At 40.2% G+C, this 20,409-nt stretch overlaps 1 protein-coding gene across 1 annotated transcript; it reads left to right on the forward strand.

Moving 5' to 3' along the window:
* Positions 1-1,878: 1,878 nt before the first annotated feature.
* mrps9 (mitochondrial ribosomal protein S9) lies at positions 1,879-20,072 on the forward strand. Its single transcript, XM_044345182.1, has 11 exons — positions 1,879-2,019; positions 2,317-2,499; positions 9,021-9,083; positions 10,475-10,505; positions 10,600-10,679; positions 15,104-15,189; positions 15,515-15,590; positions 15,737-15,905; positions 16,744-16,852; positions 17,638-17,807; positions 19,682-20,072. The coding sequence occupies exons 1-11, from the start codon at positions 1,912-1,914 to the stop codon at positions 19,771-19,773; spliced, it is 1,167 nt and encodes a 388-aa protein (XP_044201117.1). The 5' UTR covers positions 1,879-1,911; the 3' UTR covers positions 19,774-20,072.
* Positions 20,073-20,409: the final 337 nt, after the last annotated feature.

A 20,409-nucleotide genomic window follows, 5' to 3' on the forward strand; every position in this document is an offset into this window, starting at 1 on the left:
CAGTCTGTTTTATGTGTAGCCTTGCCAACGTGTTTGGCAGACGGTAACTGAGCATTTTTATTGTGTTATTTCTGATAACTCATGTGGATCCGCTGCTTTAAATCCTGTGGCGTGACATTAACAGTACAGTATCCTTCTTTTTGTCAGTGATTTTTACATGGAAGACAGATGGAGCTCACATACAGTTTGCATTAAAGTGCATGGGTAGCGTATCACGGCCCTCACAAGTGCAACTTTAGTGGGTCTCTGGAGTCAGAGCGGTTTCCTGTTGTTGTGTCTGTATTAGTAGAAATGACATATGCAGAGAAATGCCTGAATGATGAAAAGAAAAAAAGAACAAAAAGTCAAAAAGTTAAAAGATGTGCAAATGTGGAAACCAAAATTATCATCAAACCTCTAACAAACTGTCCTAAATTAAGTCAGTTAATTTGTTTTTTTTTTTTCCCCTGAATAATTCAACATCACTTTCACAGTCAACATACCTCACCGAGAGATATTTCCTGCAACTTTTTCTGATGGTGAAATAGTGAAAGTGACAGGAATTAAGTCACATTTGAATTTTAGGACAAAGACATTTTTGGGATTTAGGATTCAACTGAAGGCTGGTATTGATTTACAAACCCCCCCCCCCCCCCCCCCCCCCTCCAAAAAAGACTTGAGGAACAGTTTTCGTGTGCTGGATCACTGCAGATTTTGCTTTTAGCTGCACCATGTGGCCGGCATGTTTTGCATTTCCACGAGCAACACGAGTTTTCAATGAGCGGTGACACAGTGAAGTGAACTGATGTCTAAGAGATAAAAAAGCAGTGTAATTGAAGTGGCCTATGTAAGTCACTATACTCAATTGTTTTAAAATGCTCTGTCCTGACTGGAATTTACACAGTTTTTATTTGCCTCATTTGTCATTTCAGGCAGATTGAACAGCTTTGTGGTCTGTTGTGATGTGGCTGCTATTATCCAGATCAGTTTTTTCTGTGTCTGTCTGTTTATTGGTATCTTTTTGTCTGGCTTGAAGAGATGTTTTATAAATCTTCTTTATTTATTTATTTTGCATTTCTGTTGTTTTTATCTTAATATTTTAGCACTTCTTTCATCAGCCACATCTCTGAGTTCCATCTATCTGAGTTCAGTAAATAAACGAAAACAAAAACTTAACCTTGTCGGCTGGTTTTTTTTTCCAAGAAATACCCTTCTTAACCATGCTGTCCTCATTTCAAACTCCTTGCCAGGTGCACTTGAATTTAAATGATGTCCAGCATACACTGATATCCATCTACAGTTTAACAGGAAGCAGCTGCTAATGCAAAATACCTGCTTATAATTGCCGAGGGTTCTCTAATATTTCATTATCTATTCAATTATCTATTCTATTAAAGAACACCTGAAGTTGAAGCTTTTTTTTAAGGAGCACTTGAATGCAATATTTGTGCTGCTTTGCTAAGATTTGCCTTAAAAAGTCATCTATCTTAGAACGAAAATGGGGGAAAAAAGTGCCACATATAATAAAATAAACTTTCATTATAGAGTTGTAGATTTTGAAAATTGCAACATTATGAAACCACATTTTGCATTTAAGTAAGCTTTAAATACACAACAATAGTAGGTTATATATTATTAATGGTGATTCTTTTGGAAGTTTTCTGGGTATATTTGCAAAATATCAGTTTAAAATCTGTATTTTTGTATATTTTTTCTGTATATTTTTTCTCAACTTCACTGAAAACAGTCAAATTAAACATATAACATATAAACTAGTATGAAGAACAAAAAGAAGAAACAAAGTGCCATAGAATGAAATTATGATACAATAGAATACAATTAAAATATCTGAATGTATATGTTTTATAATTTTTGGCACGTGACTCTGACGTGTATCAACTTCCGCCGCGGACGTTTCCGCTGCCAGCAAAGATGGCGGCGTCTAGTTCACGTACCGTGGGCAGAGTGGGCTCCTTTCTGGGAAAATGTGGGAATTGCAGCACGAGTATAAACACAGTCACGTCGCAGCTGAGCCGGCAGGTAAAGTGTGATTTTATGTTTCATAAAAATAATTAATTTAGTATTTGAAACAAACGTGAGCGGACAAAGTTTAGCTCCAACACTGACGTCCTTGAGTTAGCATCCTATTGCAGCACCTTGAGCCGAAATTAGCATCACAAAAACATGAATTACAAGTTTGTCAACGTATAATTTAGTTAAATAGTGATGTGGTCACTTTGACATATCTTAATTTTAATTACTGGACTCGTAACTACAATTCGGCTCAACTGTGGCTGCATATCTGAATATAACAGCAGCACTTTTTTCCTTCTCCAGGTGCTGAGCAGGCGGATATGTGTGAGCTCTGCCCTGCACAGAAAGAACCTGGCGGCTGCAGGACCGGAGAAGTTCACGGTGGAGTTCATCCAGAAGCAGGTGGAGGAGTACAACATCGGGAAACGGCACCTGGCCAACATGATGGGAGAAGACCCCGAGAACTTCACCCAGGAGGACATAGATGTAAGCAGTGGTGGGAGAAGTATTCAGATCCTTTACTGCAGTAAAAGTACCAATACAGCAATGCAAAAATACTCTATTACAAGTATTATCAGCTTGATGTAGTAAAGGTAGTGGTTTGGTTCCTCTGACTGGTATATTATTATATATGACATCATTAAATTATTAATAGTGAAGCATCAGTGTTAGAGCAGCATGTTACTGTTGTAGCTGCTGGAGGTGGAGCTAGTTTCAACTACTTTATATACAGTTAGTTAGTTTAGTCCAGTGGTTCCCAACCTAGGGGATGGGCCCCTCCAAAGGGTCACCAGATAAATCTGAGGGGTCGTGAGATGATTAATGGGAGAGGAAAGAAGAAAAAACAAAGTTCTGATACACAAATCTGTTTTCAGGTTTTTCATTTTTTCTGTAATCTTTGATTTTTGCTGAAATTTTGGATCATTTGAACATTTATTGAAATGAAACCATGTGAGAAGTTTAGAGGGAAAAATCACTATTTGGTGGAGCTGTTAACAACTCATAGACATCTGAAATGTGACCCTGACTACACACTGCTTTTTGTAAGACGTCAAAAAACCAAAAAGGTTGGAAACTACTGGTTTCATTTCTAACAATGTGTTGTATTTTAAAAGCTTGTTATATTATCCATTGTGTCAAATCTTCATCTGAAGAGTAACTAAAGCTGTCAGATAAATGTAGTGAAAGTACAATATTTCCCTCTGAAATGTAGTGGAGTGGAAGTATAAAGTAAAACAAAACGGAGGTATGCAAGTAAAGTACAATTACCTCTAAATTGTACTTATTGTACATCCACAGGATGTAAGAAACAGTTGAATTATGACATTTGCTGCATACGGTGCATGCATGCATTATGTGTGAATGTGGCCACTGGCTTGTGAGAACCTTGCAGCTCCAGTTTTGGTGATTTTATTTGGTTCCCTTTGGGCCAGAAAGATTCTGCGGTGCACTGAGGTCATCAGGATGAACTCAAAGATGATGACAGTTAATCAGGAAACAAGTTGTTCATTTGATGGCAGCGTTACATATAACAGCTTTATTTGTGGCAGGAGGAAGACAACTCTAATTCAACCTTCATCCATTTATTGACTACTTTTACATTTACTGTTATTTGCTCTCAGAGGTCTTATGATGCATAAAAATGTTCCAATTAATGCTTCTTGATATACACAAAGAACAAGCTAATACAGTCTAGTAAAACAGACCTGCAGTTTATCCTTGTGTTGAAACTGCTGAGGGTTTTATTCAACTTCATGGTTATAAATGCTAATTTTAGACTAATATTAGTTTTAGAAACATTTCTCAGTATTAGTAGTGTGTCAGCAAACAGTAAAAACATCAAGGAACTCTGGATTATTAATATCTTTTGTCCTGCTTCCATATTACTTCTCCTAATTTGCATTCATTGGTTTTGCTGAGTAAAAGTTCAGGGTTGGACAGTTTTATTGGATTAAATGGGTGTAGTGAGTTAAACTGGAGCTGCTAAGCTTCATATAATGTTATTGACACTGTTAATATTTTTGGTGAATTTCATTATAGTGATCATCAGCATATTTTAGTTTAGTTTCCTTTTTTCTAAACAGTGAGAAAAGAAAAGTAAATATTCAACTTACAGTATATGGTCATGTGATGCTGTTTAGCTGGATTTGTGGCTGTTATTGTTGTTTGATTACTTTCATTATTGATTAATCTGTTGCTTATTGCCTCGATGAATCATTTAGTCTATGAAGTATTGCACTTGCAGTTTCTTAGAGGCCACAGTGATGTCTTCAGTTTGCTTGTTTTGTCTGATTATCAGTCCAAAACCTTAATATATTCAGTTTATCAAGTTATTTATGACTAAGACGAACAGCGAATTGTCACACATGAGAAGCTGGAAGTAAAAAACTTTTGGCATTTTTGCTTGAAAAAAGACTGAAACGATTAATCGATTATCCAAATTGTCGCTGATACATTTTCTGTTGATCGATTAATCGTTGCAGCTCTAGTTGTTCTGGCGTCACTCCAAAGATAATCTGACAGTTCCTGTCTTTAAAACTGAATACCAACGTACATCATGTTATTGCCTTATCGTATTAATAAGAGATCCACCACAGTTTCATGTTTCATATTCAGTCTCTGTCACAAAGATCTTGCTGTAGCTTCTAACGAGATTCAGTCCCGTCGTTATTTCTCACAATACACCTTTAAAACCTCTGCAACACTTCTTCACCACTTTTTTGGATTTGATACATAAACAAGGTAACAAACAGATATTTACAACTTTTTTAGATTTTTTTGATGATCAGTAGCAAATCTCAACCTCACATTTGTCCACATTTTTCCTCTCTCGTGTCTAAAAGCCACAGGCAGTTATAGCGTTTTAAAAACTGATCAGATGCCACCTTTCAGGCTGGAGAGCTGTTGTGTTTTAAAGAGAAACCCCAGTATGTTTCAATCTGGACCCTATTTTCCAGTCATTTTGGGTCTAAGTGACTAATGGGGACAAAAATTTTTGAAATTGGTCCAGCAGTGAGCAAAGTGCTTCAGCTGGCAGCCGCGAAACAGACTGAAATGTAATCCTTTGGGGCAATTGCACCCGTCAGAGTACATCCACTTAAAGTGTTTGTGTTTGCCACTGACAGGCTCAGATTGTTATTATAAGTGTCTGACGATGAAAGTAAAGGCAGGAACTAGCCACCTGTAGCAGCATTATGGCTAACTGCATAGAGATCTACATCCGGGGCAGATTTATGGCTAACCGAACCACCTACATATTCATCCACGCGGTTTGTTTACATGTATGAGGCTGACTTTCAGCGCGGTTAGACTGTAAGGAAACTTAAAAAAAAAAAAATTAAGTGCAATTTGAGCCGGAGTACACAGAGAGGAAATAAAACAAATGAAAAAGGAAGAATGGAGGCAGAAAGGAAACAGGAAGGACAACGTACAGTAACGGTTACCTCACAGAAACTGCTGCTGTTCCTGCAGTCACTGCTCTCCTGACGAGTGAAGAAGAGAGAGCGGGACCTGTTGCTGCCGGACTCGGAAAATCTAGAAGTGTCCACGGATGAGAGTATAATCCCATCTGTGTAAATACTACAAATGTCGTCCTGGAGACTGTCTCACCGCCACAGAATCAACTGGATGAAAAGAGCGAGTCCAGCTAAACCAAACGCTCCACACGGTCAGAGAAATGTGATTTCAACATGTAACTGTGTGAGGAATCGCGGTATGTAAGTCATCCGCACACGCCGGTTTGTTTACATGTGTGAGGCTGACTTTCACTGCGGTTGGACTGTAAGGAAACTAAAAAGTTAGCCATAATGCTGCTACAGGCGGCTAGTTCCTGTGTTTACTTTCATGTTCTTATAATAACAATCTGAGCCTGTCAGTGGCAAAAACCAACCACTTTAGTGGACGTACATTACAAGGATTACATTGCAGCGTGTTTCACATCTGCCAGCTGAAGCGGTCTCGCTCACTACTAGACCAATTTCAAAAATTATTGTCTCCATTACTCACTTAGACCCAAAATGATGGGAAAATAGGGTCCAGGTTGGAAAAATACCAGAATTTCCCTTTAAAGCTCTCATCATCATCATCATCATCATCATCATTATCACCAGTGGACTCCGCAGGCAGAAGGCAGGTGGGGCCATCTCTACTTAATCCACTGCGTCAGGGATATTAGCAACACCCTCAGACACACACCCACATGCTTATTCCGCATTTTGGCAATACATTAGCCCTCGCTGCTCCAACCATTTAGCTTGATTTCCCACGTTCCCCTCGCCCGGTCCCCGGTGCCCCTCAGTAGTAATGAAGAGAGCTGTTGGCGCCAGGCTGTGAAAACCAAAGCGACGGCTAGCATCCTAAACTTAGCCGTGTGGAAGGGAAAGAGGAAAATTTGGGAGGACTGAAGCGGTGCACCTGATAAATCCCTCCTCCTCGGTTCAGAGTCCTGAGACTGTTCAGGTGTGACGGTGATAAAGACCCCGGCAAAATCAAGAGGATGTTTACAGCCAAGGGGGGAGAAATATATACTGGATATCAGCCACATAAAGAGCCAAAAATAACCTCATCGCATTACTGAAGACATAAGTTTTTAAAGCACACGTCACAAATATATAGTTTTATAGTTTGCAGCATGGATGTTGTGTTTTAATTGTTTTTGGACAATAATATCAGGCTTTGTCTACACAGACAATACTTGTTAGTTGGATTTTGTTTTGGATTTGTTGACTAGTATATATCACCAGCTTTTAGTCTTATCCTTTAGAAAATTAAATTAGCGATGAAGACTTTGAAGACTTTCCTTGAGGAAAGTGGTTTAAAAAAAATGTAAAATACCAGCTGTGGCATTTATCGTTACACCATCTGCTCTTGACCAAGTTGTCAACTAGGGCTTCAGTTTAAGATTATATTCATTATTGATTAGTATGTTGATTACTTTCTCCATTAGTCCTTTGGTCTATAAAATGTCAGAAAATGATGAAAAATGTTGATAATTGTTTCCCAAAGCCTAAAATGTTCACAAACCAAAGATATTCAGTTCACTAGCATAAATATTATTCTGGTGCTAAAGAAAGCAGGAAATATTCACATTTAAGAAGCTGGAGCCAAAGACTTTGGCATTTCCTTCTTAAAAAATGACTCATAACGACTAATCATTGCAGCTCAACTGTTTGCTAAAGCCAATCAGCTTCTTTGAAACAGTCTTCAGTTAAAGAATAGTAACATCCGAATGAGCCTAGAAATTATTTATTGATTGTTTACCATGTTTTGTAGATTCTTAGAAGTGATATGATCCAATTCTTTATTGTTGTTATTTCTTTATTTATGATTAAAACAACTTGCCAGTAATGCAGCCTGTGCCAAAAGAGTTTGTTTGGTTGTTTATTGAGACGATGAAATAAGTTTGTCTCTAACTCTGTTGCTGTTACCGTCTTCTTTCACATTACTGTGGTTTGTTGTAGATTAGATCACTTTTAGCCATGAATGTTGCTGCTTTAATCATAACAAAAACACATGGATGCATGGCAGTATAGTTTGTATCATCAGGGATGTGCAGAGGATTTTTTTAGAGGGGCCCAAATTCATTAAAGGCGATCTTTGCATGACAGTACCCGCTTTGCATGGGATGTGCGACGACAATAATAGTCCCCCCCTAGATGTTAGTTCCATGCTGCTGATCTCTGTCAGCTACACTCAGAAACAAGATCTAGGTACTGAGTATATTGCTGTGTCACGCTGGATGTAGCAGGAATAACAGGAAAAGGGCGATTTCTCTCTAGGAGGCCAAACGGCAGGTGCTCAAGCCCCCTTTGAGGTCTATCTATGCATCATCATTATTGTCAACTATTTGGCTTGAAATGAGTGTTACGTCGTCGTCTGTTGACCTGTCGAAGCTTTGTGTCCCTTATTGTTCCGTCACGAGTCAGACGGCCTTTTGCCGAGTTTGAGAAACGCCGCAGAGACGATAAAAGAGGACCGTTTTGATCGTGTCACCCAGCATGTTCAGAATTTAGCGTGATTGATTTCACCGTGTCGTAGGAATTTGTAAAAAAAAAATCCGACAGCCTCCTGCGACGTGGCTCCGCTTGATCGTTCGGGTTGCTCCCCTTCTTTCTTCCTCTGTCACTCTGTCTTCGCCCCTCGGGGATCTCTGCCATATTGTGCTGAAGCTCAGGGGACGCACAGGTGTGTCTTCATCTGTTCCCTGCCTCTCCCTGCCTGTCTTCCCCTGTTCCTCTTTTCTTTTTACCCTTTAACTTCTCCTCACTTGTCTGCTTCTCACACTCTCTCTCACACACACACACACACACACACACACATATTTCCTCCGACCAGTCCTTTTCTTCCTGCTTTCCGTCGTTTTGACAACCTTAAAGGCAGCAACCTGCTCTCTCCGCGCAGCACCTGCTGCCTCACTAATTGAACCGACAGAGGAGGGAGAAAAAAAAAAAAAAAAAACCCCCAAAGAAGAAGAGGAGCGGAGAGATGGTGGGATGGAGAAAGAGAGAGATGAACAGACTGTCTTGATGAGTGTGGCGGGGCCAACATACTTCCTGTCTCCCTCTCTTCTCTCACACACACATTTACAGTGCCATCTGTAGCTCTGCTAATGACCAAACACACACACACACACACACACACACACACAGAGAGAGCAGAGGATGAACTTGGAGTGAACTGTTGCATGTCCACAGCGTCCTCTGCTCACTGTCAACAAAGCCAAAAACTTGTGCCTTTTTCTGCTTGTTTTCCCTCCACTAAGTTCAGATGCTGCAGTAACACAACTACACATATACACACACACACATCACACTCGCCTTTCCTTGAACCCACAAGCAGCTTGCGCCTCTTCTTCTGTCACTTTCACCGTCGTCCGTTGGTTGTGACCTCTGCTGTTGGGAAATGTCAGCTCGGTCATAATCTGCCATCAACGCATCTCTCAAACTGCCATTTTGGTGTTTTTTTTTAATACTTATTTATTAATTTATTTTCTTCTCTCTCGCTCACAGAGGAGCATCGCCTACCTCTTCCCCTCCGGCCTGTTTGAGAAGAAAGCCCGGCCCCTCATGAAGGTACGTCTGTGTGGATTACACTCATTTAAACTAAACTGTGTTTGGCTGATATTCAAATAGTTTTCATGATACAAGTAAATATGAAACTGGTTTAACACTTTTAACCACAGCGTCAGTGGTTCCCAACCTGGGGCTTGGAACCCCTCCGAGGTCTCTAAAGATAAACCTGAAGGGTCACAAGCTGTATTATGAAAGGGAGGAAAACATTTTACTCAAGATTAGGCTTATTTTTTATTGACTTTTCTCTCATTTATGGTTTTTTCTCTTGTAAAATACTGCCTACTGTCTTCTTCTTTTACTTCTGTGATATAGCCATAACCTGTGATGTGGTCACATGATGCACTTGCTAATGCTTCATAAGTTTCAGCTGCCACCATTAAGAAAATATCACACATCACACACTGTGATATAAATTCTACTCTACTTGGAAAAAGTCCATTAAGTGCAATCAAGATATATTTATAAATTATATATATATGGTCATGGTTAAAAGGATGCTCCAGCAATTTAGTATTGCACCTCTATAAAGTCAGGGGACTTGCTAGAGACAGATTTTAAAAAAAAAAGTAAAGTTAAAATCTGTGCAGCAGAGACTCAGTCCTGACTTTGAGTCAACATCTAAAATCACTTAATGTTCAATATTCAGTTTTTCTCTACCTGGTGTTTGATACTCAACGCCAAGCTGTCACATGATCGGTAGATTTCATCTTTAACAGACTTTTTTTTATTTCTCACTACATGTGTGGTCACATCAACACAGTCCTATAAAATAAGCAGGAACTACTTTTTCTGCTTTAAGTCAAAAGTCGTGTTTAAATGTTTTCTGACACGTTTAAAGTATGTAACTGTCCCTCGTGTTATTTGTACATCAGTGACGAGGAAAAGCTTATAAGAATGCAAATATATAAACATTAACAAACAAATGAAGGCTCATAAAACGGACAAATTTAAACTAAACAGGGAGACAGGTGGCGAATAATTGCAGCAATACTTTATTCACATTAAAAGATGACACATTGCATAATTATCGGGATTTTCTCTGCTGATTTTTGCATCTAGGGCTGCTACGGAGTCGAAGGTGACGTCTTCAAATGTCTTGTTTTGTCCGACCATCAGTCCACAAACCAAGAATATTCAGTTTACCGTCACGTACGATAAAACATTGTCAGCATTTGAGAAGCTGAAACCAGCAAAAAAAAAAAAGATTGTTCAATTATCAAACTAATTATCAACTAATCGATTGCAGCTCTAAATGCATCAGCTGGACCTGAAAGGATGAGAAATAAAGTCATTTCAGGCTTCTAGAGGGTAAAAATATATATAAAATAAATGATTCTCTCTAGAAAACCTTCAGAAAAATGTCTAAAATTCTCCTCTGTGTTTATTTCCAGCATCCAGAGGAAATCTTTCCAAGGCAGAGAGGTCTGTATTACGTCCATTATGAAAAATGATTTACTGTAAATGTTTTCCTGAATGTAGAGTTGTGTAAACTTTCTCTCTCTTGTCCTTTTTAAAGCTGTCCAATGGGGAGAAGACAGACGGCCTTTCCACTTCCTGTTCTACACGGGCAAACAGTCCTACTACTCTCTGATGCATGTGAGTACTGCAGGCAGCTGGAAGAAGCACTGTCAGGTTTCTTTTTATGTGAGGTGGAGGTAAATCCTCATCCAGCTCAAATCCCTAGTTCTTCCCAGCTTCCCCCCCCACTCCACCTGCCCTCCCCCTCCCTCCCCGCCTCCCCGCACCCCTCGGGTCATATCCTATTCAGAGAGAGTGAGTTGAGAGAAGGCTGCGCCGTCCCCCCCCCCCCCCCCCCAGGAGAGCCGACGTCAGATCCTCTTTTCCACACAGAGAGCTGCAGCTGAATAGAGCCGGGGTGAAATAGAGGTGGGAGATTAGAGGAGGGTGAGACAGACGGAGGAGCTGGATTTTAGGGTCAAAGGTCATCCGGATGAAAAGGCGATTCACTGGGGGATTCCTGTATCTACCTGTGGTCCAGAGGTGATGAACAGTCAGCTGAAATTGTTTGTTTTCTCTGCATTTTGAGTACAAAATCAGGAGCGCTGACTGGATTATTACAGATATATGGTATCTGTGTGTGTGTGTTGGGTGATTAAATGAATGAAATTGTAATACAGAAATGCCAAATATGAGCAGTTTTAGCCATTATTGTCAGAAATATTTGTCTGTTGTTGCATAAAATGTAATATCGGCTGAAAAATCGTCATTTGACTCTTAAAAACTTCTTAATCACCCTTAAAAACCCTCAAGCAGCTGTGCTTTACTGTTTAGTGGATAAGTCGTATTGAAACAATCATACATAGTCTTTAGTATAGTTATTATGTTTTCTCACAATGAGTTAAATCACTGCAGAAATGACTCTTTATTGTCTGAACTTTTGGGTCTCTACAGTTCACAGGATGCAGTAGTCCCAGTAGTCTTAGGTGATATGAAGAAGTTCCTGTCTGGTTCTTTAGTTTTTGAAAAGTGACACATAAATAAAGGTTCCATAAAACAGATTCTCAAATGACTTTCCAGAAAAGGTGCTGCTGAATCATAATATATATAGATATGATAGAGGATTTTATTCATAATTCCCACTCTTCTCCTATGAGGTGTTATTGTTCCAAGCTTCTTTTTTATGCTTTTTGCACCAAAAACGTGCCAAAAATGCCTTTCACCTCACTGCTACTGGGACATTAGCAGAAGTCTCAGTGGCAGAGATCTCAAAACCTCTCCAAATTCAACCAAAACTCTGTTTCATTAGCTTTAAGGAGGTGAGCTAGACTGTTTTTTTTTCTAGACTCGGTGTCTGTTTCTTTACATTTGGCCCTTAGCAGTAGTACATTCTGTGTCCTTCATGTGTTTGAAGGCAATAAAATAAAAGAAAAAGGGGAAAAAAATAAAGGTTTCATTTGGCTTTTGTAATGTATACATGATGAATAAGCTACAGTATGTTCCCAAACACACTGAGATCCCGATAAACAAAAACACATGGATTTATGTGTTGAGATGTGGAAATGAAGAGGGGAAAAAAATATGTTTTGATATGTTCGGGAGTGTTTTTGTGTCCGGGGTTCAAAATCGTGTTTGAGGTGCGGCACGTCTGGCTTGTCAGGCTTTGTCCCGCCACGGGGAGTGACTCCTCCACGGGGATTTTGGAGGGAAGTGAGGTGGGGGCAGAGCGGGGTTGGTGAGAGGAGGGAGAGGGGTAGTTGAGACCCCCCTGTGGGAGGCCCGGGGACCTCCTCCTCTTCTTCCTCCCATCTTTTGTCGCGTTCGACGTATCCCCTTCCTCAGTGCTGCCGCTGACCTTGCTCAAAGACGTTTCATAGATAAGAGGCGTGTGTCTGTATCTAAAACACAGAGAGAGAGAGAGGTATGATCTCTGAATATTGGTCCACACTTCTTACACACACACACACACACACACTAACACACACTATTGTGCCCTGCAGCAGCAATCTGCACCCCCTGCTGTTGGTTTAAATAGGTATGTCAGACATGTCTGAGAGCTCGTGCTGCCTGTCTGTATGATTGCAGGCTCAATCACTCCTTTTTTTTTTTTTTTTTTTCTTTCCCCCCTTCCTTGCGTTAACCTTTCCTCTCCCTGTTTTCCCCCTTGTTTCTCCTTTCATTCCTTGCCATCTTATGTCCAAGATATATATTTTTTAAACTGGTTATCACCTCAGGAGTGTTGCCAGGAGGGGGCAGTGACGTGTAAAGCAGCCTCTCTGCTCTGCTGCTCTCCTCATCCAGCGTGCTACATTAACCTGCTCACTGCTCCGCTGAGCCCTTTATGGCCACAACCCTGGGGAACCCTAAAAACACCCCCCCCCCCTCCCCTCCCCTCCCCCCACCCCCCGTTTCACTTTAACCCTATCTAAACCTGCATAGCAAATAAACACACGCCACACTCAGGAGGAGATATCCCACCAGAGCGCTTATTGCTTCACTATACTCCTCTTCCTCTCTGAACTTGAAGCTCTTGCAAATAAAGAGCACTTTATTGAATAGAGAGAGTTTAGCTCGAGCTGTCTGTCTCTGTAACAGGCTCGACTTATATGTATCCAGATACTGGCCCTCTGCTCTCTTTTCATCCGGCCAATCCATGCGAATTATTCCTCACTATTGTAGGCCGCAGTGTTTGCAAACGTGTAACGCAAGCTCCTTATCAAGCCTCCCTCCTCTCCTCCTGCCTTCTTTTTTTTTTTGCAAAGAAAATTGGTTTTTGCTTGATGTTTGCTTTTTTTTTTTTTTCCTCTCTCTCGCTCGCTCTCTTTTTTTTCACCCCTCCGTCACTGGTCGGAGTGGCAGCGGATTAGGCACACTCTATCAAGAAGGAATTAAACAAACATCTGGTGAATAATTGACGGGGAAATGAGTTCTCACCCAGGCGCTGGTTGGCTGAGGTGGGGGTGTCTGCCTCGGGGACGTGACCAGCATGCCCACCCTCTCTCCCACCCCCCCACCCTCTCCACCCCCACCCTCCTTCTGTCTGTCTGTATGTGCCCGTCGCCATGACACACTCCCCTCGGGTGATTCCCAATGCGATGTTGATCTAATGACGAGCGAACTCTGAAACTGTCCTGTCGTTTATTTAGTTTTTGTTTTTTTTTTTTTTTGCTCCAGCAGCATTACTTCGTTTAGCTTCAGGCCAGAATACATACACAGGTGCAAGGGTCAATTCAGTCCAGACTGTGTGAAGTATAATATGATTTTGTCATATTTCAATAGGTCAGAACTGACAAACTTCTGTAAAATGTACATATTTCTCAATGTAAACTCAGTCAAATGAATGAGAGTGAAAACACTAGTCTTGATAGCATGAGACTCTTGTTTTCTTATTCATGTAACTCTTAAACAAAAAGAATATTCACAATGACAAACTCCAGGGTAACATCTAATGGTTGTGTTTTATTTTTTGATTAATTTAGTCTATGAAATGTCTAAAAAAAAAAAAAAGGTGAAATATGCACCTCACAAGTTCCCAGAGCCCCTCAGAGTGCGTGTTTTGTCCAACCAAAAGTTTGAAGTCCAAAAATATTTAGTCTACGATACTGAATATATCTTCCTGGAAGTCAAAATCCAGGGTTTCAGCCTGCTTTGAGTTTCAAAGTTACGTCTACTTCCTCCTTGTGATGCTGTCGGATCGTTCACACATGCCCACAGATGGCCGTCCGTGGCGTAACCTTTGTTGCTAAGGTTGTTCCATGCGTTGTCCACTTGTATATTTCGGATCAGATTCAGGCTCGAACATGTGCTGATGTATTTGAGAAGCTGATGATTTGAGTAAAGAACGAGAAAAAGAAGTGAAATCCAACTACTACTGTTTGTTTATGTCTGCCGAGGGGCAGCTTCCGGAGGATAACCAATCAGAACAGAGTTGGCTCATCAGGAGGCGGGCCTTAAAGAGACAGGAGCTAAAACGGCCTGTTTCAGACGGAGGCTGAACTGAGGGGCTGCATAAAGAGCTATTAGAAGATAAATAAGAAGTTTTTTTAACTGTAAATCATGCAAAGATATTCCAGTAGAGCCCCAGTATATATATATAATACTTGGAAATGTGCACGATATGTCCCCTTTAATCCTCGATCCAGTCCGCTCTCAAACTGCCGTCACTTCCACTCCACACACACCACAGTCCTTCGTCTAACTGTAACCCCTCAGAAAGGGCCACACATGGAAGGTTTCCGCCAGTCTCACCGGGCCGGATGCCAATTTAGACAAGGCCACTGCCCAGCTCATGGATGGCTAGCTCGCTCTGCATGGCAGCTCCTGCTGTGGGGAGAGGGAGGAGAGCGGGTGTAAGGAAAAGGAGAGTAGGGGTCCACGCCTGGTGGTCACCCCCAATTCAATTTCCCCAGCCTGTTAAATCCACCAGGGGATGTGGGAATCTGCCTTTTTGTGAAGCACTTATGTGTAGGAATGTGTTGTTTTCCCAATACTCTTTAACATCAGCAAGCAAATATGCAGATTATGAATGATGATGATGATGTTTGCTTTTGGTGCATTTTCAGGAATTATACGGCAAAATCCTGAACATAGAGAAGTACCAAGATCGTCTGAGAGCCAAAGGAGTCTTGTCCAAAGACGTCAAGCAGATGTAAGTGGAGGAAGAGAGTTCATCGGCACATTGCAGCATTTTTTTTTTTAATTCTACAATTTTTTTGGCATTGTAATAAAAAGTCAGTATTTTATATTGAGAAGTACAGTTCAGTAGGTTTTTCATGATTCTCTTGCAACTCACATAAGTACTTATGATGAGAGACCACTGTCATTGTCACATGATGACGTCACATGATTCCAGTAATACATTAAAACCGTTTCTAAAGGCTTTGAAACGGCTTCAGATGGAGGACGTTTGAATCAGGAAAGCTCTCTTGAATCTTGACTCGGGTGAAAATGTCGGTGTTTCTGTCTCCCGTCAGCTCTCTGGGCACAAGCAGGTGGCTCCTGAAGGAGGAACTGGAGGCGCTGCTGGTGGAGACCATCTCCACTCACGATGTGAGAAAACAGCATTTCTTTCCTCCCGTCCTCTTCTTCCTCAGCTTATCTGTTATTTTTCTTTTTAAAAGCTTTAAAATGAAAAGTAAAGATTAAAAATCAGTGAAGTTCAGAACTTCATTAGAGTTGTGTTTTGTTTTCTTTAGTACAATCGCTTCATCCAGCTGATGGAGCGTCTGCTGTCTATGCCCTACTGCGCCACTGAGGAGGAGTTTGTCCTGCGTTACCGCCAGCAGCTAGAGGCCCAGTCCAGGAAGCAAATGGTCGCGCCGCTGGAGAAGGACGAGCGGGGCGTGGCCTTCAGCACCTCAGACGGTAGATACACACCAGCAGTGGCTGCTATTTTTCTCATTTACAAGCCAAATTGGAATTTTTAACACTTCCTGTTTGGTAAAAAAATGTTCTGCAAAGATGCATCTTGTCTTCATCAGCTTCATCAGTGATGTTATAGATTCACCATATTTGCTCAAATTTAATTCTGTTGTCACGTTTAAATCTACAAGGAGACACATTTGTGATGTTTTATTGAGTTAAAGCTACCACAGTGCGTCAGTCAGACTTCTCTCTCTAGACCTGCACCAGCTTCTCGACACGGAGATAGTTGTGAACAGAAAATGATTAATCTATTACAAGTGGAACAAAACACATCTTTGCCTTCTGAAAATCCGCTTTCATACTACTTGGGACTCATTTTTGTAGTTTTTGTCGTCATTTTTATCAGTGAGGCTAACATTGTTGATTTCTGAGTCAAACATGTAACAAGAAAAAAATGAAAGCAAACCTCCTGTCAAACTTTATTGTAGCAATGTGTTCCCAGATCTCAGCAGTTACAGTTTAATGTCATCATAACTGATAGAAATCACGGCCAAATCTACAGAAATAGATCTAAAGATTTAGCTTAAATCTCAGGTCAAAGAAGCAAAAAGTTTGTTGATGTTATGCTTGAAAGGAAACCTAAAGTTGTCAATATCTCACCTTCTACTGCAGTTTAGAGGCAACAAAGTTCAGCTTAAACGTAAAACATTTAAATGTCTCCATAAATGTCTGATTAAGTTCATTTACAGCTGTCTTTTTCAGTGAATTTCCCTCTTTGTTGATTGTAATAAATGATAAATATGAAGTTAATGTGTGTGTGTGTGTGTTTCATTCTCAGGCCGAAGGAAGACGTCAAACTCCTCCGTGGTGCTGAGAGACTGCGGCTCAGGACGCATCACCATCAACGGCCAAGAATACCTGCACTACTTCCCCGTCCTACAAGACAGGTAGGAGAGCTGCGCGCCACCGTGTTTCCACCACCGTGAACAAATAAAGCTTTTCCGCATTACAGGCTCATTCATAGATACCGTTTTCCTTAAAATGCACGACGTGATGTGTTTTACTCCCTCTCTCCTTCCCGCAGCCAAAAAAAAATTTAAAAAGCAGCTTTTTCACTCTTCACAGCATCGCCTGTTTTTTTTTATTTTTTTTATTTATCTCCTTGTTGTAAGTTAATTACACAGTTGAGTGATTGCGTGCGTGTGCGTGTGTGTGTGTGTGTGTGTGTGTGTGTGTGTGTGAGAGTGTGTGTGAGAATGTCCAGAGCTGGTGTTGTCACGCAGTGTGAGGACGGGCTGTAATTGGAGCAGAGAGGTGACAATTGACTTTGTCAGCAGCCATAGGCCATTCAGCCTGAGACGCCATCCAGAACACACACACACTTTCAGCTTCACACACACACACACACACACACACAACCTTATCCTATTCCTGCTGAGTCAGAAGTTACTCTGTAATATGTGGTGGTGAGATTGTAAAAGAAAGCTTTTCACAGTGCCGGGATCCTCTGCGCTTGTCTGAAAAGTCACCCAACCAGACATTAAATTAACTAAGCCGCTGCCGTTGATACCGCTATCTGTTAAATAACACACACTCCTGCTCTGCCTATTCAACCACACTTCATTCTTTCACCTCCTTTTTTTTTTTTTAATTTTTTTTTTTTATTATTATTATTATCTCTCGGTCATTTTCTTCTCGCCGCTCTTTTTATTCCTCACCTCTCCGCCCGCAGAGAGCAGCTGATGTTCCCGCTTCAGTTCATGGGCATGCTGGGACGCTTCGACCTGGAATGCACCGTCAGCGGCGGCGGGCGGTCCAGCCAGGCGGGGGCGCTGCGGCTCGCCATCTCCCGGGCCCTGCTCAGCTTCCTGTCTGAGGGAGAGGTAGAGACCATGAGACAAGGTGGGTTTTGTTGTGAACGATACTAGTAGGGGGTTTGGATGTTTTAGTCCATGTATAATTTACATCTCTGCTGATGATTATCAGATTGATTTCCAACCTTTCTAAGGAGCAATTAGCTAAAAAAACAACTTCAGAGACTTTATAAAAGGTGTGACATTGTGTGATATTTGAAAATGAAGAAAATCTGCTACAGCATAGCAACATTTTCTTTTTCAGTTTGTCTTGTTTATTCGATTTTCTAACAAAAATAACTTGAAGCCAAACTGTCGAATTTGAGATTCTTCCATCAAGCACCTGAACACACAAAACAGTTTCTGCTCTTTAACTGCATTTAAGATCAGAAACTATAAGATGAACTTATAAGCAGCTGTAAAATTATGTTCAGGCATATTGAAATTATTTGAAACCAAACAGACTTTAACACAGCAAATCGATCTAAAAACTTACGATATGCTTTAAAAATCAGCAGCAGAAATGCAGAACACACTAAAGCTGCAACTTAAACACTTTGCCTATAATATGTCAGATAATAGTGTAAAATGCCAGTTGTGACGTCCTCAAATGTCAGTTTACTATCATGTATGACTCATAAAAGCTTCAAATCCTCACATTTGAGAAGCTCCAGCCAGCGGGTGTTTTGGCACTTTCGATTGAAAAATGACTCATATGAACATTCAAATATCAAAAATAGTTTCAGATTAAATTTGTATCAATCGACTAATTATTGCATCTGTAGAGGAAACTGCAGTTAATGCACCAAAACATCCAAAATCAGCGGTATGTTCCTTTTACAGTAGAAATGAAATGATGTAATTTTGTTCCCTTCAGGTGATGTAATATGCAGCAGGTTGAGTTTTTATACAAACCTGTGTTACTTTTTCTTTCTACATTGTTATTTACTGACTAAGTTATTTGATTTTCTTATATGAGTGTTTAGATGCCAATTTCAGCACAAGAATTTAATGTGTCTTCTTTTTTTCTAGCTTACTACAATATATTTTTGAACAGACGTATTATTTATTCTGGTATATGTGATGATGAATCTGATGTAGTGTTTGATTTTTTTCTAGTTTCTTGGAGATGTTTATCACTCTATAAATATGGCTGTTTTTCCATTTTTACAAACGTTCTGTTATATTAAATTTATTTCCTGTATTGCAGAATTGATTATTAACACAGTCCAACAGGTTAGAATAAGAAACACCTTGTGAGGATAACTGGGGCTACCATTGTATTTTTATGGTTCTGTCTATCAACTGGAATATTTTATATTGTAGTATTATTACTTTTAGAAACCAAACTTGTGTCTGGAGGCTGTAATTTGTGATGTTTTCTCTCTGCACCTCACTGATGAACAGGTTCTTCCTTGTTGGAGTTATTCACAAGTTCAGGGAGAAAATTAATCTGCAACTATTTTGATATTCGATGAATTGTTGTGAGTAATTTTTAAGAAAAAAAAACTCTTGTTCCAGATTTATAAATGCAGTTTTTCTGGTTTCTTCAGGCTTCTGTGATAGTAAACTGAATATCTTTAGGTTGCAGACTGTTGGTCGGGACAAAACAAGACATTTTAGGTTTCATCTTGAGCTTTGGGAAACATTTTTAACCATTTTCTGAGATTCATAGACCAAACAACTAATCGATTAATCTAGAAAATAATCAACAGATTAATCGATAAAGCAAATAAGGTAAGACAAAGATAACAAGAAAGAAGACGTGTAGACAGTGTCGGCAGAAAACTCCAAGACTTAAAGAAATCTCAACCTCCAATAAAAAAAGATGGAAATAAAGAAGATGACAAACCAGTCATCCAAAAAGCAACTCAGTGATTAACCAGTATTTTTCTCCTCTTTCCATCATGTTTCATCCGTCAGCTGGTCTGCTGACCCCTGACCCCAGAGTGAGAGAGAGGAAGAAGCCGGGTCAGGAGGGAGCGAGAGAGAAATTCACCTGGAAGAAACGCTGAGGAGGAGGAGGAGGAGGAGGAACAGTCACACCGACTTCCTCTTACGCCCCAGTCTGAACTGATCTCGTTGTTCCCAGAGGCCACGTCACTCATGTCTGATTTAGTTTATTTAAGCTCCCGGAAGAACAACCAGCTGAATGTCTCATACAGCTGCCATGTTTTCCAGATGCAGCTCCTCCTCTATGAGCTGCAGTTTGCTCCTTCGGCCACCAGATGGAAGTCTATGTCAAGGAATGAATAAGTTGAACATGTTTATCAGTGTATGAATCAATAAATTAAGTATTTTTTTCTCATAAAAACGTGGTTTCTTTGTATTTTTTTGTATTTTTCTTGTTTTGCCATTTGACATGTTTATTTATGATTTTGGTGTAATTCAGACGAGATACCAGCAGATACTGATTTAAAGTCTGGAAGATGCCTAAATATGTTAAGTAAAGCAAGTAAAATACATTTTTTGATCTGCATTGCACAATGAAATATGTAGCTGAAGAGTTTAACTTGGTTAAAATCTAATATTTCTTTTTATGAGTTTTCTGCAGCTGCAACTAATGATTCTGTTTTATTACAGATGAATCACTCATGAAGTCTCTATAAAATGTCAGACAGTGAGGCAAAACGAATGATTTTTATCTTTAA

This window comes from Thunnus albacares, chromosome 24 (assembly GCF_914725855.1).
Source record: "Thunnus albacares chromosome 24, fThuAlb1.1, whole genome shotgun sequence".
NCBI lineage: Eukaryota > Metazoa > Chordata > Actinopteri > Scombriformes > Scombridae > Thunnus > Thunnus albacares.